General features: G+C 49.0%; 1 protein-coding gene across 46 annotated transcripts in view; it reads left to right on the top strand.

Annotated features, from left to right (window-relative positions):
* CACNA1C (calcium voltage-gated channel subunit alpha1 C) overlaps window positions 1-18,990 on the top strand; it is a 709,163-nt gene that overhangs the window by 466,519 nt on the left and 223,654 nt on the right. For all 46 annotated transcript variants that reach the window (XM_074403341.1, XM_074403342.1, XM_074403338.1 and 43 more), the window contains exons 4-5: window positions 3,560-3,699; window positions 11,704-11,843. In XM_074403341.1, coding sequence (XP_074259442.1) covers window positions 3,560-3,699; window positions 11,704-11,843 — 280 coding nt within the window. The remainder of the gene's footprint in view (window positions 1-3,559; window positions 3,700-11,703; window positions 11,844-18,990) is intronic.

The raw sequence follows: 18,990 nt of genomic DNA on the forward strand, positions 1-18,990 counted from the left end.
GAGCACCATGTACTCACTGTATTGGAATCATCTGTCCATTTGCCCCACATTGTACCAGTACATCCTTGAGGTCTATTTCTGTGACTTTTTCCTTGAAACTCCAGCACCCAACACTTACATAAACATGTGTGTGAATGCTTGACTTAATGTTGAATATAATGATCACTGTCAGGTGGGACAGGTGCCTCTGGGTGTCCACATGTTCTGTGCCAGGGTGTGGGACAAATGTTACGTGGCATGGATCAAGGAATAGGCTTTATTGGGAGAATTTGCCAAGGCCAAAGGCCAAGAAGAGAAGTCACATCCCCCAACCCTTCCATCTCAAAAAGAGATATGCCAGGTCCAGGATGCTGCTGGGCCTAGTGGAAGGCCCCCACTACACCCTCCAACCCCATGGCTCTCTCTTTTTATAGGGCAATTAAGCAAGAGAAAGCAGCCTATCAATGAGGGAATAAGCAGACTGCTTGGTACTGGGCAGTCTGGACTAGGGGCACCAGCTATTTATAGGAGTTGTCTGGGAATTCGTTTCCCAGCACATAGGGCCCTCAGAGCCTTCAGCATATTGCTGCTCTCTCTGCCGGGGGAGGAGAGGTTCTGTGCTTGAGCGCCACTTCTTCTAGAGGGTTCATTATCTAGACAACCCAAAGTGAGCTACAGGGTCACTTTATGACAATCTAACAAGTTGTGCCACACCGATCATGAATGACTGAGGGGACAGATAGGTGGATGGATGGGTGGGTGAGTGGGTAGATGGTGGGTGAATAGATGAGTAGATGGATGATCAGATGAATGAGTGGGTGGGTGAATGGATGAATGGGTAGATGGATAGATGGGTGGATAAATGTATAGATGGGTGGGTGGATGGGTGGATGGATGGATGGATGGATATATGTAGGTGGGTGGATGGATGGATGGGTGGGTGGGTGGATGTATAGATGGATGTATGGATGGTGAGTGGGTATATATATATGGGTGGGTGGATGGATGGTTGAGTGGGTGGGTGGATGGGTAGATGAATAGGTGGGTGGGTGGACTGACGGATGGGTGGGTCAGTGGGTGGATGAATGGATGGATGGACCGATGGGTGAATGGATGGATGGATGGACAGGTGTGTGAATGGATGGATGGATGGATGGATGGGTGGGTGGCTGGATGGATGGATGATTAGAGAGTGGGTGGGTGGGTCGGTGGGTGGATGAATGGATAGGTGAGTAGGTGGAAAGATAGTGCAGGGGTGGAAAGATAGTAGATTGATGGGTGGATGGACAGGTGGGTGAATGGATGGATGAATGGATGAGTAGTGGGTGGGTGGCTGGGTGGGTGGGTGGATGGATGGGTGAGTGCATGGAAAGATGGATGACTGGATCAGTGAATGGGTGGATGGATGGCTGGCTGGCTGGCTGGATGGATGGATGGATGGGTGGGTAGATGGATGGATGGATGGATGGATGGATGGATGGATGGATGGATGGATGGGTGGGTGGGCAGGTGAGTGAAAGTGTGAAAGCAACTAACACATATGAAAGCACCTGTCACCCAATGGATACCCAACTTGTGTTTGTTTCCTTTTCCCCTTTCCCCTTTCCTTTCCTTTCTTTCTCGTCTCAGCTTCAACTTTCTGAGAATACAGAAAGAGTTGGCCCTGTCATCTGGTGGCAGATATGAAGGCTCTGAACCAACATGTGTTGGGGATGAGGAGATGGGCTGAGTGGCTGTGTGGCAGCGCCTCCATTCCCATTCCCACAAACATCCTTAGGTTCCCCTGTGCTGTTTTGTCTCATGTTTTCTTCTTCAGCACTGCCTTAGTGTACATTTTAACCCAACATCATTTGACTTTAAAAGATTGGAGCTTCCCACACACTGCCATTTGTTCCTGGTTCACAATCCCAAGACAGCTGCCCCCCTAGACCAATTGTATGGCCCAAAAATGGGCAGGAAGGGAAGGACGAGTCTGCGTCTGAGATGTTGATTAACTCTGACCCCTGCACTCCCTTCCCACTGCCTCTGCTTGATCTGGGCCTTCATCAGCATAGGAGCCAGTGGTTCTTCAAGGTACCTTTAAAACACCTGGAAATTGTCTATAATGCACATTTCCAGGCTTTGCAGCCAGAAGATCTATTTCAGTTGGTCTGGGTAGGGCCCAGAATTCTACAGTTTTTAACTTTGCATCCTCAAACTGCTTCCCAGTGAGGCTGGCACTTCCTGCATGCCCAGGAAATTGTGATGGAGTGAATGGGAGCCCAGGGTACTGGTATAGCCTGATGGTTCCTGCAGAGCTCTCCATCAGGCTCCTGATGGCCCTGCTTTGGAGGACCCTCCCAGCTGGCCAGGCAGGAGGAGGTGGGCCTTTGTGGGCAACACCCCTCATCCAGAAAGTGGGTGAGCCTGGAGCATCCCCTCACTACTGCTCCCATATGCACATACCAGAGCTCCTTCTGACCTGGCAGAGGAGGGGAAAATGGGTCTAGAGGTTCTGAGCCAAGTGCCCACTGGGGACTGTGAACAGGCCCACCCCACTCCTGAAGGCCTGTGCCCAAATGCAATGTGGATGGGTGTTTCATGGCTCCAGTGAGGGATGGCTGAGGCTTCTGCAGAGGTGAGCAGTGGAGCATGAAGACATCCAGGCAGCCTTTGCCTGGTGGAGGCCATTAAGGCTCTGCACTTGGGATGGGAGTATGGGAGAAAGCAATTAGTGGTGAGGGAAGTGCATGAATCAGCAGAGAGTCGGCTCGCTCTAATTAAGTCAACGAATTTGTCCTGTTCACACTGGGCTCCCAGGGATGGGAGCTGCATCCTTAAATGCAAAGCCCTTCTTCAAGGTGGCAGGGGATGAAGAAGACTGTCTTTTGCCCCTCGAGGAAAGAGAGGGGCTCTTTCCATTCTGCACCCCACCCAGTGCCTGCCTCCATCCTCAAAATGCTGATTTTCTTTGCTGAACTGTTTTATGTCTTTGGACAGAAGGTTTATTTTCTCAAGAAAGAGATTTCACATTTCTGGATGAGTGTATGTGAGCAGGTTGCCTCTGTTCGGGCTGCTCTAAAGGGTTCTTCACCATCTCCATTTCTTTGCAGCTGCGTTTCCCTCTGTCTTTTGGAGGAACTCAGCTAGTACCCTCCCCAAGACCAAGTCCACTGTCTTCAGGGCTTGTTCCTGAAGAATTGTGACACAATTTTCCAGGAGCTCTGCTTTAGCTCGTTCTCTTTTTGCCCTGACATTGTTTCCCTTTAGATGAATTCTCTTCTGAGAGGGCACAATAAAATGTCAACTGATTAAATAAAATATTTTGAAAAATATATAATTTTTCCACCAGTCTAATGTTTGCATTTTAACGGGGGACCTTTGAAGCAAAAATAAAAATCCTGTCATCCCCAGTAGCTTGGTGCTGTCATGGTAAGAACAGGCTGTGGAGTTGCTAATTTGGCCTGAGTGTCCCCATTTGGTCCCACGTCAGAGGGGGCAGCATTTTCTTCCATCTACTTGTGAGATCTGCTGGCTCTGAACTTTCCAAATCCCCAACCTAATGACTTATTTTTCTCTCTTTTCTATTTTTGTTTCCTAGGAACGAGTGGAATATCTCTTTCTCATAATTTTTACGGTGGAAGCATTTTTAAAAGTAATCGCCTATGGACTCCTCTTTCACCCCAATGCCTACCTCCGCAACGGCTGGAATCTCCTAGATTTTATAATTGTGGTTGTGGGGTAAGTATCACCACCTATCTCTTTCCCTTTACCTTACTAGTGTTGCAGGACTTTTCCTTAGTTTAGCTGAAGACGAAGTCCTTGTCACACAGCCACAAAAATTTAGGCTCACAGATGATTTGGAGAGTGAGAAAAATGAGATTTGTTTTGCAAAAAGGAACAGAAAGGGAAACAGGGACTCTTAGCAAAGTGAGAGTACGCTTCCTGCCCACGGGCTTCCCGCCTGCAGATTGAATCCCAGGTTCCAACCAGGAAGAAGAGGGGTCAGGCTTCTCCCTGCTGCAAAGGGTGTGAACTTCTGTGGCTCCACCCCAGTGTGCACTCCTCCCAGTGTGCAGGCTGGCTGGAGTTTCTCTGGGGACCCCTTCCCACCTGGCTGTTTCAACAGTACATCCCTCTTCTTCCTTCTATATTATCTCTTTCCATTTGGTCCAAATTGTGCTGGGCTTCAGGCAAGAAGAAATGATACATGAAAATCACTTTGATTTCAGACTCCCCCAGAGGGACAGGGGCTATGACGCAAGTGCACCCCTCTCCCCCACTCCCACACAGGCATGCACACATGAGTGGACCTGAGTGCTCCTAGTGGAACCCAGACTGCTCTGTGCCACTAAGGAGAGCCCCCTGCTTAAGGACTTTCATTTCATCTCAGACTACATCTGGCCCTGCAGTTCCGCTGACGGTTTCCCTGCTGTCTCACTGAGCACATTTGGGGCAGCTCACCAGTGAGCATGCAGCCTGCAGGTGTGGGGTGATGGTGGGGGTGCATGGGCTGTGCCTGTGCTCTGGACTCATACAGAGGCCTCATCCCCATCCTCACTCTACAGGGGGCCTGGTTCCGTGGCCCCAAGAAACCAGCCTGCTCAAGACAGGTGGATGAGAAGGAGACAGGGAACTATGAAAGGCCAAGATGACAGGTAACCAAACCCCAATCAAATGCGGCTTCCCCCAAACACCCTGCTCCAGTGTAGAATAAGATAAGGTAGAGTCAGTCTAAGCTTTCAAAACTGCAACATAAAATGTAGAACTGATCTCCTTATACCTAAGTTGGTAACCTCACAAAAAGATTCTCCATAAAATATTTGTACCTAACAGGCCTATGTACACTGGTGAAGTGTAATTTATTAAAACGCAGTTGATGAAGGTCCAACAACACATCTGTCTTGTAACAGGACGGAGCCCACTGCAGCAGATTTTACCTAGAGAACAAGCCGGCTGCTTTGGGCTAGTCCCTTGCTACTCTGACCCCAGTGAGCGCTCCAGTGGCTGCCACCTTGGACTCTCCCTCCCTTGGAGTCCTAACAGTCTGCAGAGTCAAGGTCAGAATGTCAGGAACTCTTTATCCCAGAGGCCTATTTTTGGAGGATCCTTTTGTGCCATCCCAGAGGAAACACAGGCATTGTGGACGTCTCCAGAGCACCGGCCGTTCAGCATCTTGTGGGAGTGCCTGGTCTTTACTGCAGGAAGTAACGCAGGAGGACATCGAGATCCTTTGCAAGTGATGTCCTCATCTCTGGCCATCTGGATGGCTCATAAGGTTGTTTGGAAACGCATTGGGTTTTTTGAATTTTGTTGCCTTTTTTTGCCTGGTCAGTGAATGATGCACTTTGGCCACGTGAACCTCAGGGGTATCTGGGTGATACGACGGGCACTAAGGTTATTAGCGTTATTAGCCAGGTCTAGCTCTGGCTCAGGGAACTTGAAGTATGCATGCAGATTTTGCTGCTGCTTCTCATGCCAGAATAAACAGAGTGGCTACACACGTGCCTTGAACACTGCAGTAAGCCACAGCAAAAGTCCCTAAGGTGGGTTGTTCCAAATGCCCCGAAGTCCTTTTTAGAATTCAGCAGCTTTCTCCAGGCCTCAGTCTTCTGGGAGCCTTTTGCACATGCATAAGAAAGAGCCTCAGGAATGAGAGCAGATGCTTCTTAGACGAACGGAGGGATGAGGGTGATTTGAAGGGACGAATTTTGTTTAGGCAAAATTTTGGAATTTTGGATTGAGTTGGAGTGGATTATACGTGCTTTGCCCGATATGTGGTCTTAACTAAATCATGAGTCGGGGGAACAGAGACAAGAAATACAGGGTGAGCAGGTGCCAAGCAGGAACCCTAGGAGGGAGGGGCCCTGCCTGGGTTGCACAGGGAGGGAGTGCAGTGGAGCCTCTCTGGCCCACACTTGGTGCCTCACCTGCAACCTGTCTAGACCCGGCTTCATCCTTTAGACTCCTCCCCACAACCGCAGGCAGCCAGGCTTTTTTGTGGGGTCAGCCCTAATTCCAGTTGCATCCCCCTGGAGTCTAGGCCATGAGGCTGACGAAGGGAGGGAGGCATCCAGATGTGTGCTCCTGTTTCTGAGCCACAGAGTTCATGACGCCAGCAGTTCCCCAGCTTGTGGTTGGTCTTGCACTGGGCCATATTTGGCACCTAGTTTCTCTTCTCTCCTAAGGGCTCTTCATCCTGTCTAAAGCAGCTCATCCTTGTAATGATCCCGCATCACTGGTGGGTGCAGCTCACCACCTCTCTTCGGCCTGCCTCCTTTTCCTACTTCCTTTGCAATATTAAATGGGTACCCCTTTGCTTCCCTGTGTCTCTCGGGAAATATCTGCTATCCTTGGCCCCTTCTCCATAGCTGTAGGGGAAGGTTTCTCATGGCCTCCCACAAAGCTGGGTGGGGGCTGACACCCTGGAGAAAGGTGGACCTGCCTGCCTACTGCCTGACTGCGAGGCTGAGAGTCTCATCTCTAAGTTGCTATTCTGGTGGCACGTGAATGACACGTAGCATTTCTTTCCTTCCTAAAGCAGAGGACCCTTGGTGGTGGGACTGCTGAATAAACATGGAGGGACGGTGGCAGCCTCGGGTCTACCTCCCCCTCCCCAGGGACTGCAGAATCCTCAGTGGATCTTCTGCTAAGGAGGTTCCGTGCCAGATAGTGAGGCTCGATTGCATCTCTACCTCCCCAGCAGGGTGGTGGTCCTGCCTTTCCCATTCTCTGGGCTCGTGATCATTCTACGGCCTCACAATCCTTTTATTCTCAAAGCTCCACTGCCTGGCTACAGATCTGCCAAACACACCTCCAAAAGCAATCCTCCGGCCAGGCATCCACGTCAGAGCCCAGCCCGTAGGGACCAGTGGGCACCGAGCAGTGCTTTCGCCTTCAGAATGTCTCATCGAGGAGAAGTACAGCAGCCACTCCCACACCCATGTTTGAATTTTCTGTCCCTTCAAAATTAAAAGCAGATACTTAATAAAGAGTCTCAACCTGAGGCAGGAGTTAAAGGAAAGTTGTCTAATCTCTACTCCCTTCGCTGAATACTATTTGGTGAACATCTTTTACTCCGATGAGCATGTTGCTTTCTTCCAGGAAACACTGGGAACAAAATCTGGTCTGCATTTGGAAATGTCGTTTGACAAATTTGCAAACTGGTCTTCATTTCCCCAGGTTTCAGTGATCTGGGCTTCAATGGAAAGAGCGTTTCCCTTGTGGAGAAAAAAGCCCACTCCCCCCATCCTGGCAACTTCTGCCTGGGTTTCAAGGGCTCGCCACCAACATCGGGAGCCATCAAGTTGCCAGGCTGGCAGACACTGCAGATACAGCCTGAACAGGGTTGTGAAACTTCATTTAGCTATGGAGCCCACTGTCAGAGTCTTGCTCAGAGGTCCAATATACAGACCAGATAGAAGGGGAGCTGCTCTGGACTAGAGGAGCCAGAACCCCAGTCACTCAGCCACTCAGCGCCTGGGGGCCTCCACGGAGCTCCGTTTCTAGACCAATCCCCTTACAGCTCAGCCCTGCCTGGCCCTAAGCTTCTGCTAATGCTTCTGGCTGATCTCCCAGCTGCAGCTTCCCATTTCTAGATCCAGTTACCTGGGGCATAAGTTACTTAAGAATTCAAGCCTATTGTTCCTGAATGAAAGTGGCCCTGGCTCACAGTTCAGATGTGATATGGGGACCCACTCCTAATACCTGGGCTCCCTCCTTGATCCCAGGCCCAACTATTGAAGAAACATGACCCAGCGTGCACTGCACTCTGCTGGCAATGAATCCATAGCATCTCCTCTGGGTATAAAGGTATAAATTTCCCATCACACAGGACGCCCTGCACACGCTTTCCCCTATTTTTCTCAGTTGCCATGAAATGCCCCAAATTCTTGGGTCATCCCTCGTCACCAGGACTCCTGTTCCCATGTGGCTCTGCGCATCCTCTGATCTAAGCCCTCCTTTCTCACCACCCCACCGTGGAAACCTTCCCACTGTGCCCTCCGATTCCCATAGTCCCCTGCCTGTTCAGGGTCAGCCAACTTTTCTGTAAGGACCAGATGCTGTGTTCCACTTTGTGAGCCACGCAGTCTCTGTTCCAACCACTCCACCCTGCCCAGCAGCAGGACAAGAGCAGTTTCTCCATCAGTGGGTGTAACTGAAGTCCAACAAAACTTTATTTACTAAACAGGGGCCCAGTTCTCAGCTTCCTTTGTGGTCACTTCCTGATTCTCCCCTGGGCGCAGCTTTCCCTGTACTTCCTCTCTCAGAAGCCGCCTTCCACGGCACCAGCTTGCTAGATCTAAGGGGGCCCTGCCAGCTCCTTATTTCTGTTCCACCGCCCCCCTCCCTGGAGCCCTCCAGTTTTGACATTTGTGTCATCAGACCCTCTATGCCTTACTTCTCCTCTTTACCACAGCCTTCTGCAGACCTCCGAGTCACTCTTCCTTGTGCCTTGAGGATGTGGGCTCTTGGCTCACTCTACCTCACTCTAACCTCACTTCTCCGTTTTCCCTCCAGTAGCTTCTTGGTTCCTGGGTATCCGCCTCCTGGGGAGCCTATCTCAATAGGCCCACTCCCATGCGTATAGCCAATATCCCTGTCACCACTGATAACACCTCCCCATAATCCCGACTCTAACATCCTACTCTCTAACCAGCACCACCATCTTTCCAGTCCCCTCCCTCTCTCCCCCTGACTCCCACGGTCCCTTTATCTTACCACATGCTTCATCCCTGCCCCCGTGTCCACCCTCCTTCCAGCCAGCTCAGACGCCGTGCGTCACTGCTGCACTCACTCACTTGCATTTACGCTCAGCTTTCTTAGTCTTCTCTCTGTTTACCTTGCATACCTGGAAAAACACCAGCCCTAATCAAGTTCAACCAGACGGAGATCTGCTCGGTACCTGGAAAGGGTCAAGAAATCTGCAAAGCTGAGCAGAGTCTCACTTTATGCTCGTGACCTCCAACCTCCAAGAGGCCCTTGGTGATACCTGAGGGCCCTCCTGCTTTGTCCCCACTCCATTCACCCTTCTGCTTTCTGAGATAACTCTTTCAGCACCCTTGCCTCTCTCTTTAAACTTCCCATCTCCTTCCCCTTTCCCATTTTCGGCCGATGGCCCTGTTCCCCAGTTCCCCGAGAAAGATGCAATCAGAAGGGAAATTTCATGCGTTCCCACAACCATGTGTCTATGCTGACGATGTGCCTTCTTACTGAACCACGACACACGGCCCTGCCCCTGCACAACTGGACACCCTTCGTGTGCACCAACTCCCTCTTGCCAGTGGAGGGGCTCTGTCCTACCAGCAACAGTTCCTTCTCATTTCTGTCGTCACGTCTCCTGCCTCTGTTAGATAAGTCCCACCACATAGAAAAATGCTGTCCTATCTCCCATTCAAAAACAAAACCCTCTTGACTCCACACCCACTTCTAGTAGCCCCATTTTTTCTCTGCTCACTTAAACCAAAATTTCTCAAAAGAGTTGTCTATATGGTAGCCACATGTGGCCATTCGGCACTTGAAGTGTGGCTAATCTGAATTGCAATAATAATAATTATAAGTATAAAATAGACTGCATATTTCAAAGATTTAGTACATAACAAAGAATGACAAATGTCTCATGAATGCTTTTTTATATTTATTACATGTCCAGATGATGATATTTTGACTATGTTGGGTTAAATAAAACCTGTGATCACTGTCAATTTCATTGCTTTTACTTTTCCATGTGGCTACTGGCAAAGGTAAATTACACCTGCAGCTCACATTCGTGGCTTGCACCATCTTTCCGTTGGCTAGGGCTGTCCATCTTCACCATCTCCAACTCCTCCCATGCTCTCTTGAACCTATGTCTGCTGGGCTTTGTCTGCATCACTCCACCAGCACAGATACCTTCCAGGTCTGGATGGTCTTCATGTTGCGAGACCCACCGGTCAGTGTTCAGCCATGCCCCTGCAGCATGTGACACCACCGCCTGTTCCCTGGCCACTCTCTTCATGTGATGCCATGCTCTCCATGTATCCTGCTCTATAAGCCATCCCTCATCCATCTTTCTTGTTGCTTTCTCCTCTCTTGCCCTCTCCATGTGGGAGCACTGCAGGGTTGAGTCCTTTCACATCCTCACCATCTGCACCCGCTTCCTATGTAGTCGCATACAATTTGACTTTAAATATGAATTATCCAACTACTGTGCTTTTGTCTCTAGCTTGGACCTCCCCGCTGACCTCCAGACACAGTCAAAACAACTCAAGACATGCATTTGATGTCCAAGCGACAGCTCAAACTTCAAGTTCTCAGCAGAACCCTTGATATCCATTCCACCATATCTCATCCTTCCTGTTGCTCATGCCCAAACTGTTGGAATCTTCTCTGATTCCCCTCTCTTTCTCACACCTCACATCTAGTCCATCAGCTAGTCCCACCAGTTTTATCTTAAGGTGAATCTGATATCCACCTTTTCCTCACTACCTGCACTTGTTCTGAGCCACCAGCGTCTTGCACCTAGGTGACTGCAGCAGCTGGTCTCTGGCCTCGCCCCTGACAGGCACCTTTCCCACAACAGCAGAATGATTCTTTGAGACCTGTAGTTAGATCATGTCACTCTCCTGCTCAAAGTCCCCCAGTGGCTTCTGACTCAGAGAGGAAACCAAGCACCTGGTGGGGTTCCGTGTTTCCTCACCGACTTTCTTTCCCACGGTTCTCCCCTTCCCTGCCCTGCTCCAGCCACGCTGGTTGCCGTTGTTCCTCTGGCGCACACCCTGCTCCTCCCTCAGGCCCCTGCTGTCCTGCTTCCTGTGCCTGGAACAGTCTCCAGATAGCTAAGCGGGTCCCGCTCTCACTTCCCATAGACCTCTGCGCAGGGATCATCTGCAGAGAGTTTTTTGTGCAGACCTCTCGTGTGGGAAGGAAGGCGGCCCCCACCCAGTCTCCGCAGAGCCCCTCCCTGCTCCTCCTCCTCAGCGCTCATCACTCTAAGCTGCAGTATCTGTGTACTGATTGCTCAGTTTATTGTCTGTCTCCCCGCGGGAATGTAGGTTCCTTGAGGGGAAGGGCTTTCTCTGTTTTGCTATAGCCCGATTGTCTAGAACCCTGCTGGAGAGCTGCAGGTGATCTTGTTTGTTGGAGGAGTGAATACGCCAGCACAGACCTAAAGGGACAGGGCTTTTCGCCCTGCATCTCAGTTACATGCACATGTGGTTTTGCCCCACTTGAGCCCTTCCTGTTTAACCACTCGACCATTCATTCATTTGTGCAGCACATGTCTCCTGAGCAGCCACCAAGGCCAGCACAAAGCAGGTTTCCATGGGCCAGGAGGTAGTCAAAGAGAGGGAAGGTGGGTGGGCAGGGAAAGAGAGCATGTGGTTGCTGCTGGCACCCCTGGGTGGGGCACGAGGATGCCTTGGAGAGGGCAGAGGGCTCCTCAAGGAGAGGAGGACTGACGACTTCACCTGTTTCCCACTTTCATCCAGCACCTATCCAGCTCATGCCTTTATGACGGCAGAGGGCCTGACCCTCAGCTCGCTCAGGCCTCCCTGGGCCATGGGAACCCCCTCGGCATGGCCACCACCCATACTGGGGATGCCAGCTTACAACCACCCACAGGCCCCCACGCACACCCATAGCACCTGCTCCTGGGCTGGAGACACCTACGCAATCTGCCTTTCCAGGCTGCATCCAGAGGTCAGAGCCCCCAGCTGGGCACTGAAGCCCAGTCCTGACAGTCCTTCTCTCTTTCCTCTCCTCTAGGCTTTTTAGTGCAATTTTAGAACAAGCCACCAAAGCAGATGGGGCAAACGCTCTTGGAGGGAAAGGGGCCGGATTTGATGTGAAGGCGCTGAGGGCCTTCCGCGTGCTGCGTCCCCTGCGGCTGGTGTCTGGAGTCCCAAGTAAGTGAAGCCTGTTCTTCTGTACAGTGTTATCTCCTCACCACCTTCTGCTGTCCTTTGCTGAATTGCCAGGAACACCCTGCAAAGGGACCTGATTCCATGTAAATAGAGGGGTTTTTGTTTTTGTTGTAAAATGAGTTCCTTTGATCTGAAGAACCCAACTCTGATGTAAGTACCTTAAAACACGCTGTGGTCCCAGCTCCTGGAAACTCCTGGAGAAAGTTCACAGCAGTCACTCAGCTACATGAATACTACTGGAAGGAAGCAATCCCATGGCCATCTGAGCCACCCTGGAGGCCATGGGCTGGGGATTTAAATACATTTGCAGCAGAAGAGCCAGGTGGCTAATCCTCGAGGCTCCAGAGCACTTTAGCCAATGAGATTATCTCTACTTACTGTATTTTTCCGAAGAACAATCAGGAAAGCATCAATGGATGTTCTAAAAGTTCTGTTTTGACCTTTCTCCCTTTCCTGTCAAATGGGGCAGTCCAGGCCTCAGGAGCCCCACTGGGGACATCATGCCTGTCATTGTGAGAATTGATTTTTCCCAAAGAAAGGAGGGTATTCAGCTCTCTGAATCAGGGGAAGGGTTTGGAGAGGTCTTGCCTATCCGGATGTCAATCACATGGACACTGCCTCTTCTGCCACTCCTCCAGAAGCCTGGCCCATTATGGATGCACCCCAGGTACTGAACACAGTGGCTTCAGGCCCCCTGGGGAGGCTCCAGCAAACCCCAGCCCAAGGTGCTCCTGGGGGCTCAGTCAGCTTTAGGAGAACTCCTACTCTTCCTTCTTCAGTTTGTGGTATCTGAGAACAACTCTGGACTTAATTTGTTTAAATTTTACTTTCAGTTCAGCTTGAGTAGATTTGGTTCATGACTCAAGACATAGGAGACCCCTCAGACTAGGCTAGGACCAGATGAGCTTGGAGCTGGGCTGAGGGACAGGGAGACAGAGGTCCTCCGAATGCACAGCCTCTCCTACCCATGCCTTGCACTGAGCACTTGGTCACTTGTGTGTTGCTGGCTGGGATCTCTTGGTGTCATGAACCCATGAAAATGTGAGGGACTTTATATTAACCAGTTTATTTTTTGTTCATTCACAGAATAGTGAAAAGATCTTCCTATAACTTTAATCTAGCAGGAGAGGCAAGACTAGAATCAGGTCTCCTGATTTCTAGACCAGCTCTCTTTTCTACCATACAGCACTGCCTCTTTTAAAGAATTAAATGATACATATCTCTTGATGGTCTTGGATATTCACACATATATCCTGTCTCTTAAACTATACTATAAGCCCCTTGAAACCCAGAACCATGCCTTCTATTGCCTCTGAATCCTGCATAATACCTAAATACCTAATTCAGTCTCTAAATAAGTGAGGGGAATGTACTGAATAAGCAAAAGCAAGAGTTTGTTTTCTTTGTAGTGGGACTCCCTGGGCAAAGCTTGTGGCCTATCTTAAGCTCAAAGGGCACACAGAGCTGAGTCACACAAGCACAATTAAAGCAGACTTTCTCTACTCAGTCTTAACCATTTGGAGGTACTTAGGAATAGAAACTCCCTATATCATGGCCAGGACCCCTTTCAGTTTGAAGCCTAAATTATTTGGGTTTTCTTTGTCAATCAGCCATAACTCAATACCCAAAGTCAGAGGATGGCAGTGACTTTGAACGTGACTTTAAGGAGCTTGTAATAGTACTGCCAGTGTGTCAGTGATAGGAACTAGGAGTTAATGCTAGACACCAGCCAACCAAGCAGAATAGATGCAATGACCCTTAGCCTATTACCTATGTACTTATTAGGGGCCTGCAATTTGTATTAGGGGTATTAGGGCATATCATAAAGAACATGCATTGTCTTTTCACTAGAGAAATTTGACAATCTAATCAAAGAGTATATCAGTCAGGTTTTGCTGTGGGAATAAACAATCCCAAACTCTCCATGGCTTACAACCAGCAACATTTATACCTGGCTCATGGTGCCTGAGGATAGCGGCCAGCTGCAGCTCTTCTGCGTGCAGCTGGGCTCTGGGCTTGACCACATTCTGCGTGCCATCCAGTTCCAGAGCCCAGGTCGGAGGAGCCCTTACCTTTGGTGGTAGGCCTTGTGGTTCTCATGGCTGAGGGCAGATGCTCACAAAATGGGGCCTAGAGCCAAACCACACCAGGCACTTAAGGCTTATGCTTAAATGTGGCTTGCGTCTTAGCTGTTCACGTTCCACTGGCCAAAGCAAGTCACATGGCCACCCTCAAAGGTAACGGGGCCAAGAAGTTCACTGTACCTGCAGAGAAGCATGGGTGAACGACTGAGAACATATAGCAGCCTACCACAAAGAGACTGAGGAGATGATTGTTATCAGCAGCAGTAGCTACAGTAATTGCTCTAGTACAGAGATTCTTAATTAGAGATGAATATGGTTGAGAGCCACTCATGCCGCAGCACATTAAAAGGGAGAATTAGATTAGATCCAGTCACTTGGGTTCCACTACAGAGGAAACTTCCTGAGGACCGAGCCCTGTCTCCATCTGCACGTAAGGAAGATAGATGTGTTTTGTAGTGGTCAAGAAGCAGTAACACTCCTAGGAATTCTCTCAAGAAGACAAAGTCCTCAAATGCAAGGCCCTCACGTGGCCTGCCATGCAGTGCAGGAAAATATTTTTGTCATCGGAGATGATGACACTGGGTCATTGTCACGTGGGTGCCTTGCAGGCAGCTCCATGCTTATGCACAGGAGCAACAACTGTGTCTGGTTTCCTGCAGGTCACCAGGAAGATGGTAACTCTTCCTCAGCTCATCCAGCCTTCTGCCCTTTCTTGCTAGAATAGTGTCTGTGCAGCTTTTGAAACAGTGAAGCATGCAGACCATGATGGATCAGGACACTGTACCAGTGTGGTTGATGTCATCTACAAAGATGTCAGCAGTATCTCCCCTGACTACAAACCTAGACAAATGCCTTCTTCTACTTCTCATAGCCATAGGTTATCTCCTTCTGTATTTCAGCGAAACTCCTCAAGAGCTGCCTCTACCCATTGTCTGTGATTCTTGCCCTTCCATTGTCTCTTGAATCCACTCGATCGGGCTTTCTCTCCCACTGCTGCACCAAAACATCTGTCCAGACCATCAGTGATGGCTGTCACTGCACCCAGCGCTCCATCCTCCAGGGCCATGTTATGTGACTTGTTAGCAGCTTTGGATACAGCTGATCCCTCCTTGTCTTTGAGTCATTATTGCCCTTGGCCCATGGAACAATGTTCTTTCTTAGCTCTGCCTTTCACTTGCTTCTTCTTCTTGGAATCCTTTGCTGACTTCTGTCTCATCTTCTCAACCTCTTAACATTGGGAAGCTCCAGGGGTAGATCCTGAGACCTCTCCTCTGTCTGCGCTTACTCCCTAGTTAACACGTCCAGCCTCCTGGTGTTAAATATCATCTGTGTATAAACCACCAGCCCAGACCTTTTCCCCAAACTTCAGACTTGTGTCCCTACCTGGTGACTCTTGTTTCTCTCCTGTCTGAATAGCTAATGCGTGTCTTGCACTTAGCAAGACCCACAGCAGAACTCTCAGTCTTCCCAAAGTCTTTCTCAGATCAGTAAATGCTAGCCATCCTTCCAGCTTCTCAGGCCCAAAATCTTGGACTTATTTTTCTCATTCTTTGCATACAGTCCACCAGAAAATCCTATGAGCTTTATCTTCCAAACATAACACAACTTTGTCTCTTACCACCTGCACTCTCAGCTCAGTGCTGGCCGCCCTCACCTCTGGCCTGGATGATGGCGACAGCCTCCCGCAGGAGTCTCTGCCTCCACCCGTCACAGCCTGGCCCTAACACAGTATTCAAATGGCCCTCTGAACAGCCAAGTCAGATCATGTTCCTACCCTGCTCAGGACCCTCCAAGGCTTCCCTGACTTGCCCAGAGTGAGTGCCAAAGTCCCACAGGCCCTGCGGTCTCACGTCTCCTTCCTCCCTGATCTCACCTCCTTCACCCTCCCCTCCTGTCTCTCCTCACCAGGCCTCCACAGTGACCCCCTTGCTATTTCTCTGACATTCCAGGCTCACCCACTGTGGGATGGTGGCCAGCGCTGCCCCTCCTACTTGAACACCCTCGACTCAGCTCTCTACATAGGCCTTTGCACCTCCTCAGCCCCCGCTGATGCCATCCCCTCACTTCCCCATTCATCCAGCCTCCCCTGCTCCATTCCCCACATCAGTTCTCACCATCTGCCACTCTACACATGTGTGTGTTCATTTGCTTATCACCCCTTACCTCATGAGAATGTAACCTACGTAAGGCAACAATTTTTGTTAGTTGTGTTCACAGCTGTGTCCTCAGCACCGACAATAAAGGTGATAATATCTGTAGAATGAACAAACATGGTTACATGGATGCCTATGGCGGCTGGCATGGCTTCACATCGCAGGCCCTAAGAGCCACCCAGGCCCCTAAAATGGTGCGAGTGCTGCCAGCTTCATGGACATGTGTCTTCTCTGGCCTTTCCGAAGGGTCTTTACTTCTTCCATCTCATTTGATCTTCGTGACAATTGGGTAATTTAAAGAATTGTACACAGGTGATATGTAAATATGTCGGGTTTTTCTTACAACAAATAGGTCCATTGGGTGGTTTTTGAGATCCGCAACTCCAAACCAGTCATGTTAGAGGCCCCAAAAGTTGCTGTTATTTTTAAATGCCCATATATGTACTAAATGTCATTGAAATCTTATCATAGGTTATAGAAATAGATGATTGTGAGAGTACAAGTCCATGAGTCATCAATTCGTTCAGCAAAATTGACTAAGTACTTACTTTACGTAAGATTTGCTAGCCATTGTAGCAGATACAGAAGTGAGTCAGATACTAAGTGTGTTCCAGAGAGCTTGAAGTACAGTAGAAGGAAAAATATTCATACAAATGATTATATAGGATGAAAATTGGAGATGCCAAAAAACAACGTTTAGGTAAGATGTGTGATGCGGTGAATTCTGTGACAAGCATGCATTGGAGATGCCATACTTTGGCGGGTGAGGACAGAGACTCAGGAGAGCCTTCTTGGAGTGCATGGCATTTGGGATGGAACTTGAAGGATGAGTGAAGAGAGGCATTCCAGGAAATCACACAAAGGAAGGAGAGTGGCCGTGGCCCTGGAGATGCACACAGCAAGGCTGCAAGGCCAAAGGTTTGATTACACGACGGAGGTGAACGTCAGATTGGCTCTTTCAATGGAGTTCTGTGTCGTTGAAAGATTCGGCCATTTGGCTTCATAGAGACTCTTCTACAATAACAGAATCAGTTCCCTCTGCTGTGGGCATCACTCTCCCACAGCAGCAGGGCTGTGGAGCACCTGCATTACACCAAAGACTAAGCCATACGGAGTGATCAATGTTATACAGCGAGGCGAACAATAAATAGGGAGAGTTGTGGCTAAATATTTGCAGTGTATGTGCAAGGAGTCCATTTGCTTATGAAGCAGTAAGCAAGGGGTCATTTCCTCCTTCTGTATTATCTCACACGCCTTCTGGAGAAGAACTTTCTGGCAGGGCTTGATAAAGGGAGCAGACAGATGGAGGTGAGAAAGGTGTGTAGGGTCTTTGACGGAAACTCAGAGCAACCTAGACTTGATCTGATGATGAAGGAAACTGAAAAGGCACCCCTGTGTAATACCAGCACCAGCCTTGGAAGATGCCCTTCACTCATCATGAATGTTTATTAAGCGCCCTCTGTGAGCCGAGCACAAAGCTAGGCATGGGGACAGAGATAGGAAGTGCACTCTGATTAGTCAAAACAGAACACTATCCAGTTTTCCTAAGGAACATCCAGTTTTAAGTCCAGACCTCCCAATCCAAATTTGAGAAGAGAACAACTTTCTAGAGAAGATACTCAAAATCATGTAACTCAGCCCCTGAAACTGACATGTTTTGGAGTCCAGAGAATATCCCCGAGCCAGAGCAGAGGCTCAAGCCCACACTGCTTCACTCTTCATCCTTCGCTTTTTCCACTATCTGTGTCCTCATCTTCCCAGACTTCCCTTTAATCCTGGTTAATGTGATTTTAGTCCTAATGGAATGGTTTAAGGACTTTTTACACTATGTGAAGTTTTACAAGATTAGCTCCTTCAGGATGTCCCTTTTCTCAGTAAAATGTTGTATCTAGAAGCATACAGAACAGAAAACAGCTCCCTATTAAACAGAAAGTTTGCTCTCCTCCTGAGAGTTGAGAAGGAGCACTGAGGACCGTATGTGAATAGAGGTCAGATGCTTCCATTTTTCCTTGCTCAGGTGAGGACCGTTTCCTGAAAACAAATCAGCACCAGTTAGTAACAAATACCTGGGGAGTGGATACCGTATAAAGGACTCAGGAAAGCCTTAAGACATGCTGGTTTTGAACGTGAGCTCTTGAATCAGACTGCTGGCTTCTGCCACTTACTGACTCTGTGGCCTTAGGGAAGTTACTAAATCTCTCTGTGTCTTAGTTTCCTCCTGTGCAAAATGGGAATTGTAATCAAACCTATTTCATATGCTGTTGGAAAGACTAAATGAGTTAAATGCATGCAAAGCACTTTAATAGTATCCTGCTTATAGTAAGTGCTCAGTTAAGTAGCAGCTGTTACATTATATTATATATTACATGTGTAGAATAGAAATAGAAGACAAGGTCATTCTCAAGAGACAACAAATATACTTTAAAAGATAAGGAATATTCAAGAGTTAAATAGGAACTTGAGACCAAAAGTCACCAGAGAGGCATGGGTGTGATTATTTGACTTGCATAGTGTAGGTGATGAAATGGATTCAAGGGAGAGGTTACCAGGGACTGTGGCAGTCTGAAACGTTTTATGAAGGAGGACATATTGGAGATGAGCCTTGAGGTTTATGTGGAAGAGGCAGGGATGGAGATGGAAAGACGTCTGAGGATGAAAACCTCATTTGTTTACGTCGCCAATGCGGGCCAGCCTCAGCCAGCACATAGATGTGGACTGCCCAAACCCACTGCCGAGAAGGAAGCACAGATAGAGAACCAGGAGACAAAAGTCCTCAGGGAGCAGACTGAGCTGGGTCTTGGATGGCATGCCAAGAGGCAGTTTTCTAAACAGCCACTGCTGTTCAGTCCGCATACGAAATGTTCAAAAAACCACACTGGTGAGACGGCTAAG

This window comes from Saimiri boliviensis, chromosome 7, assembly GCF_048565385.1.
Source record: "Saimiri boliviensis isolate mSaiBol1 chromosome 7, mSaiBol1.pri, whole genome shotgun sequence".
Classification (NCBI taxonomy): Eukaryota; Metazoa; Chordata; class Mammalia; order Primates; family Cebidae; genus Saimiri; species Saimiri boliviensis.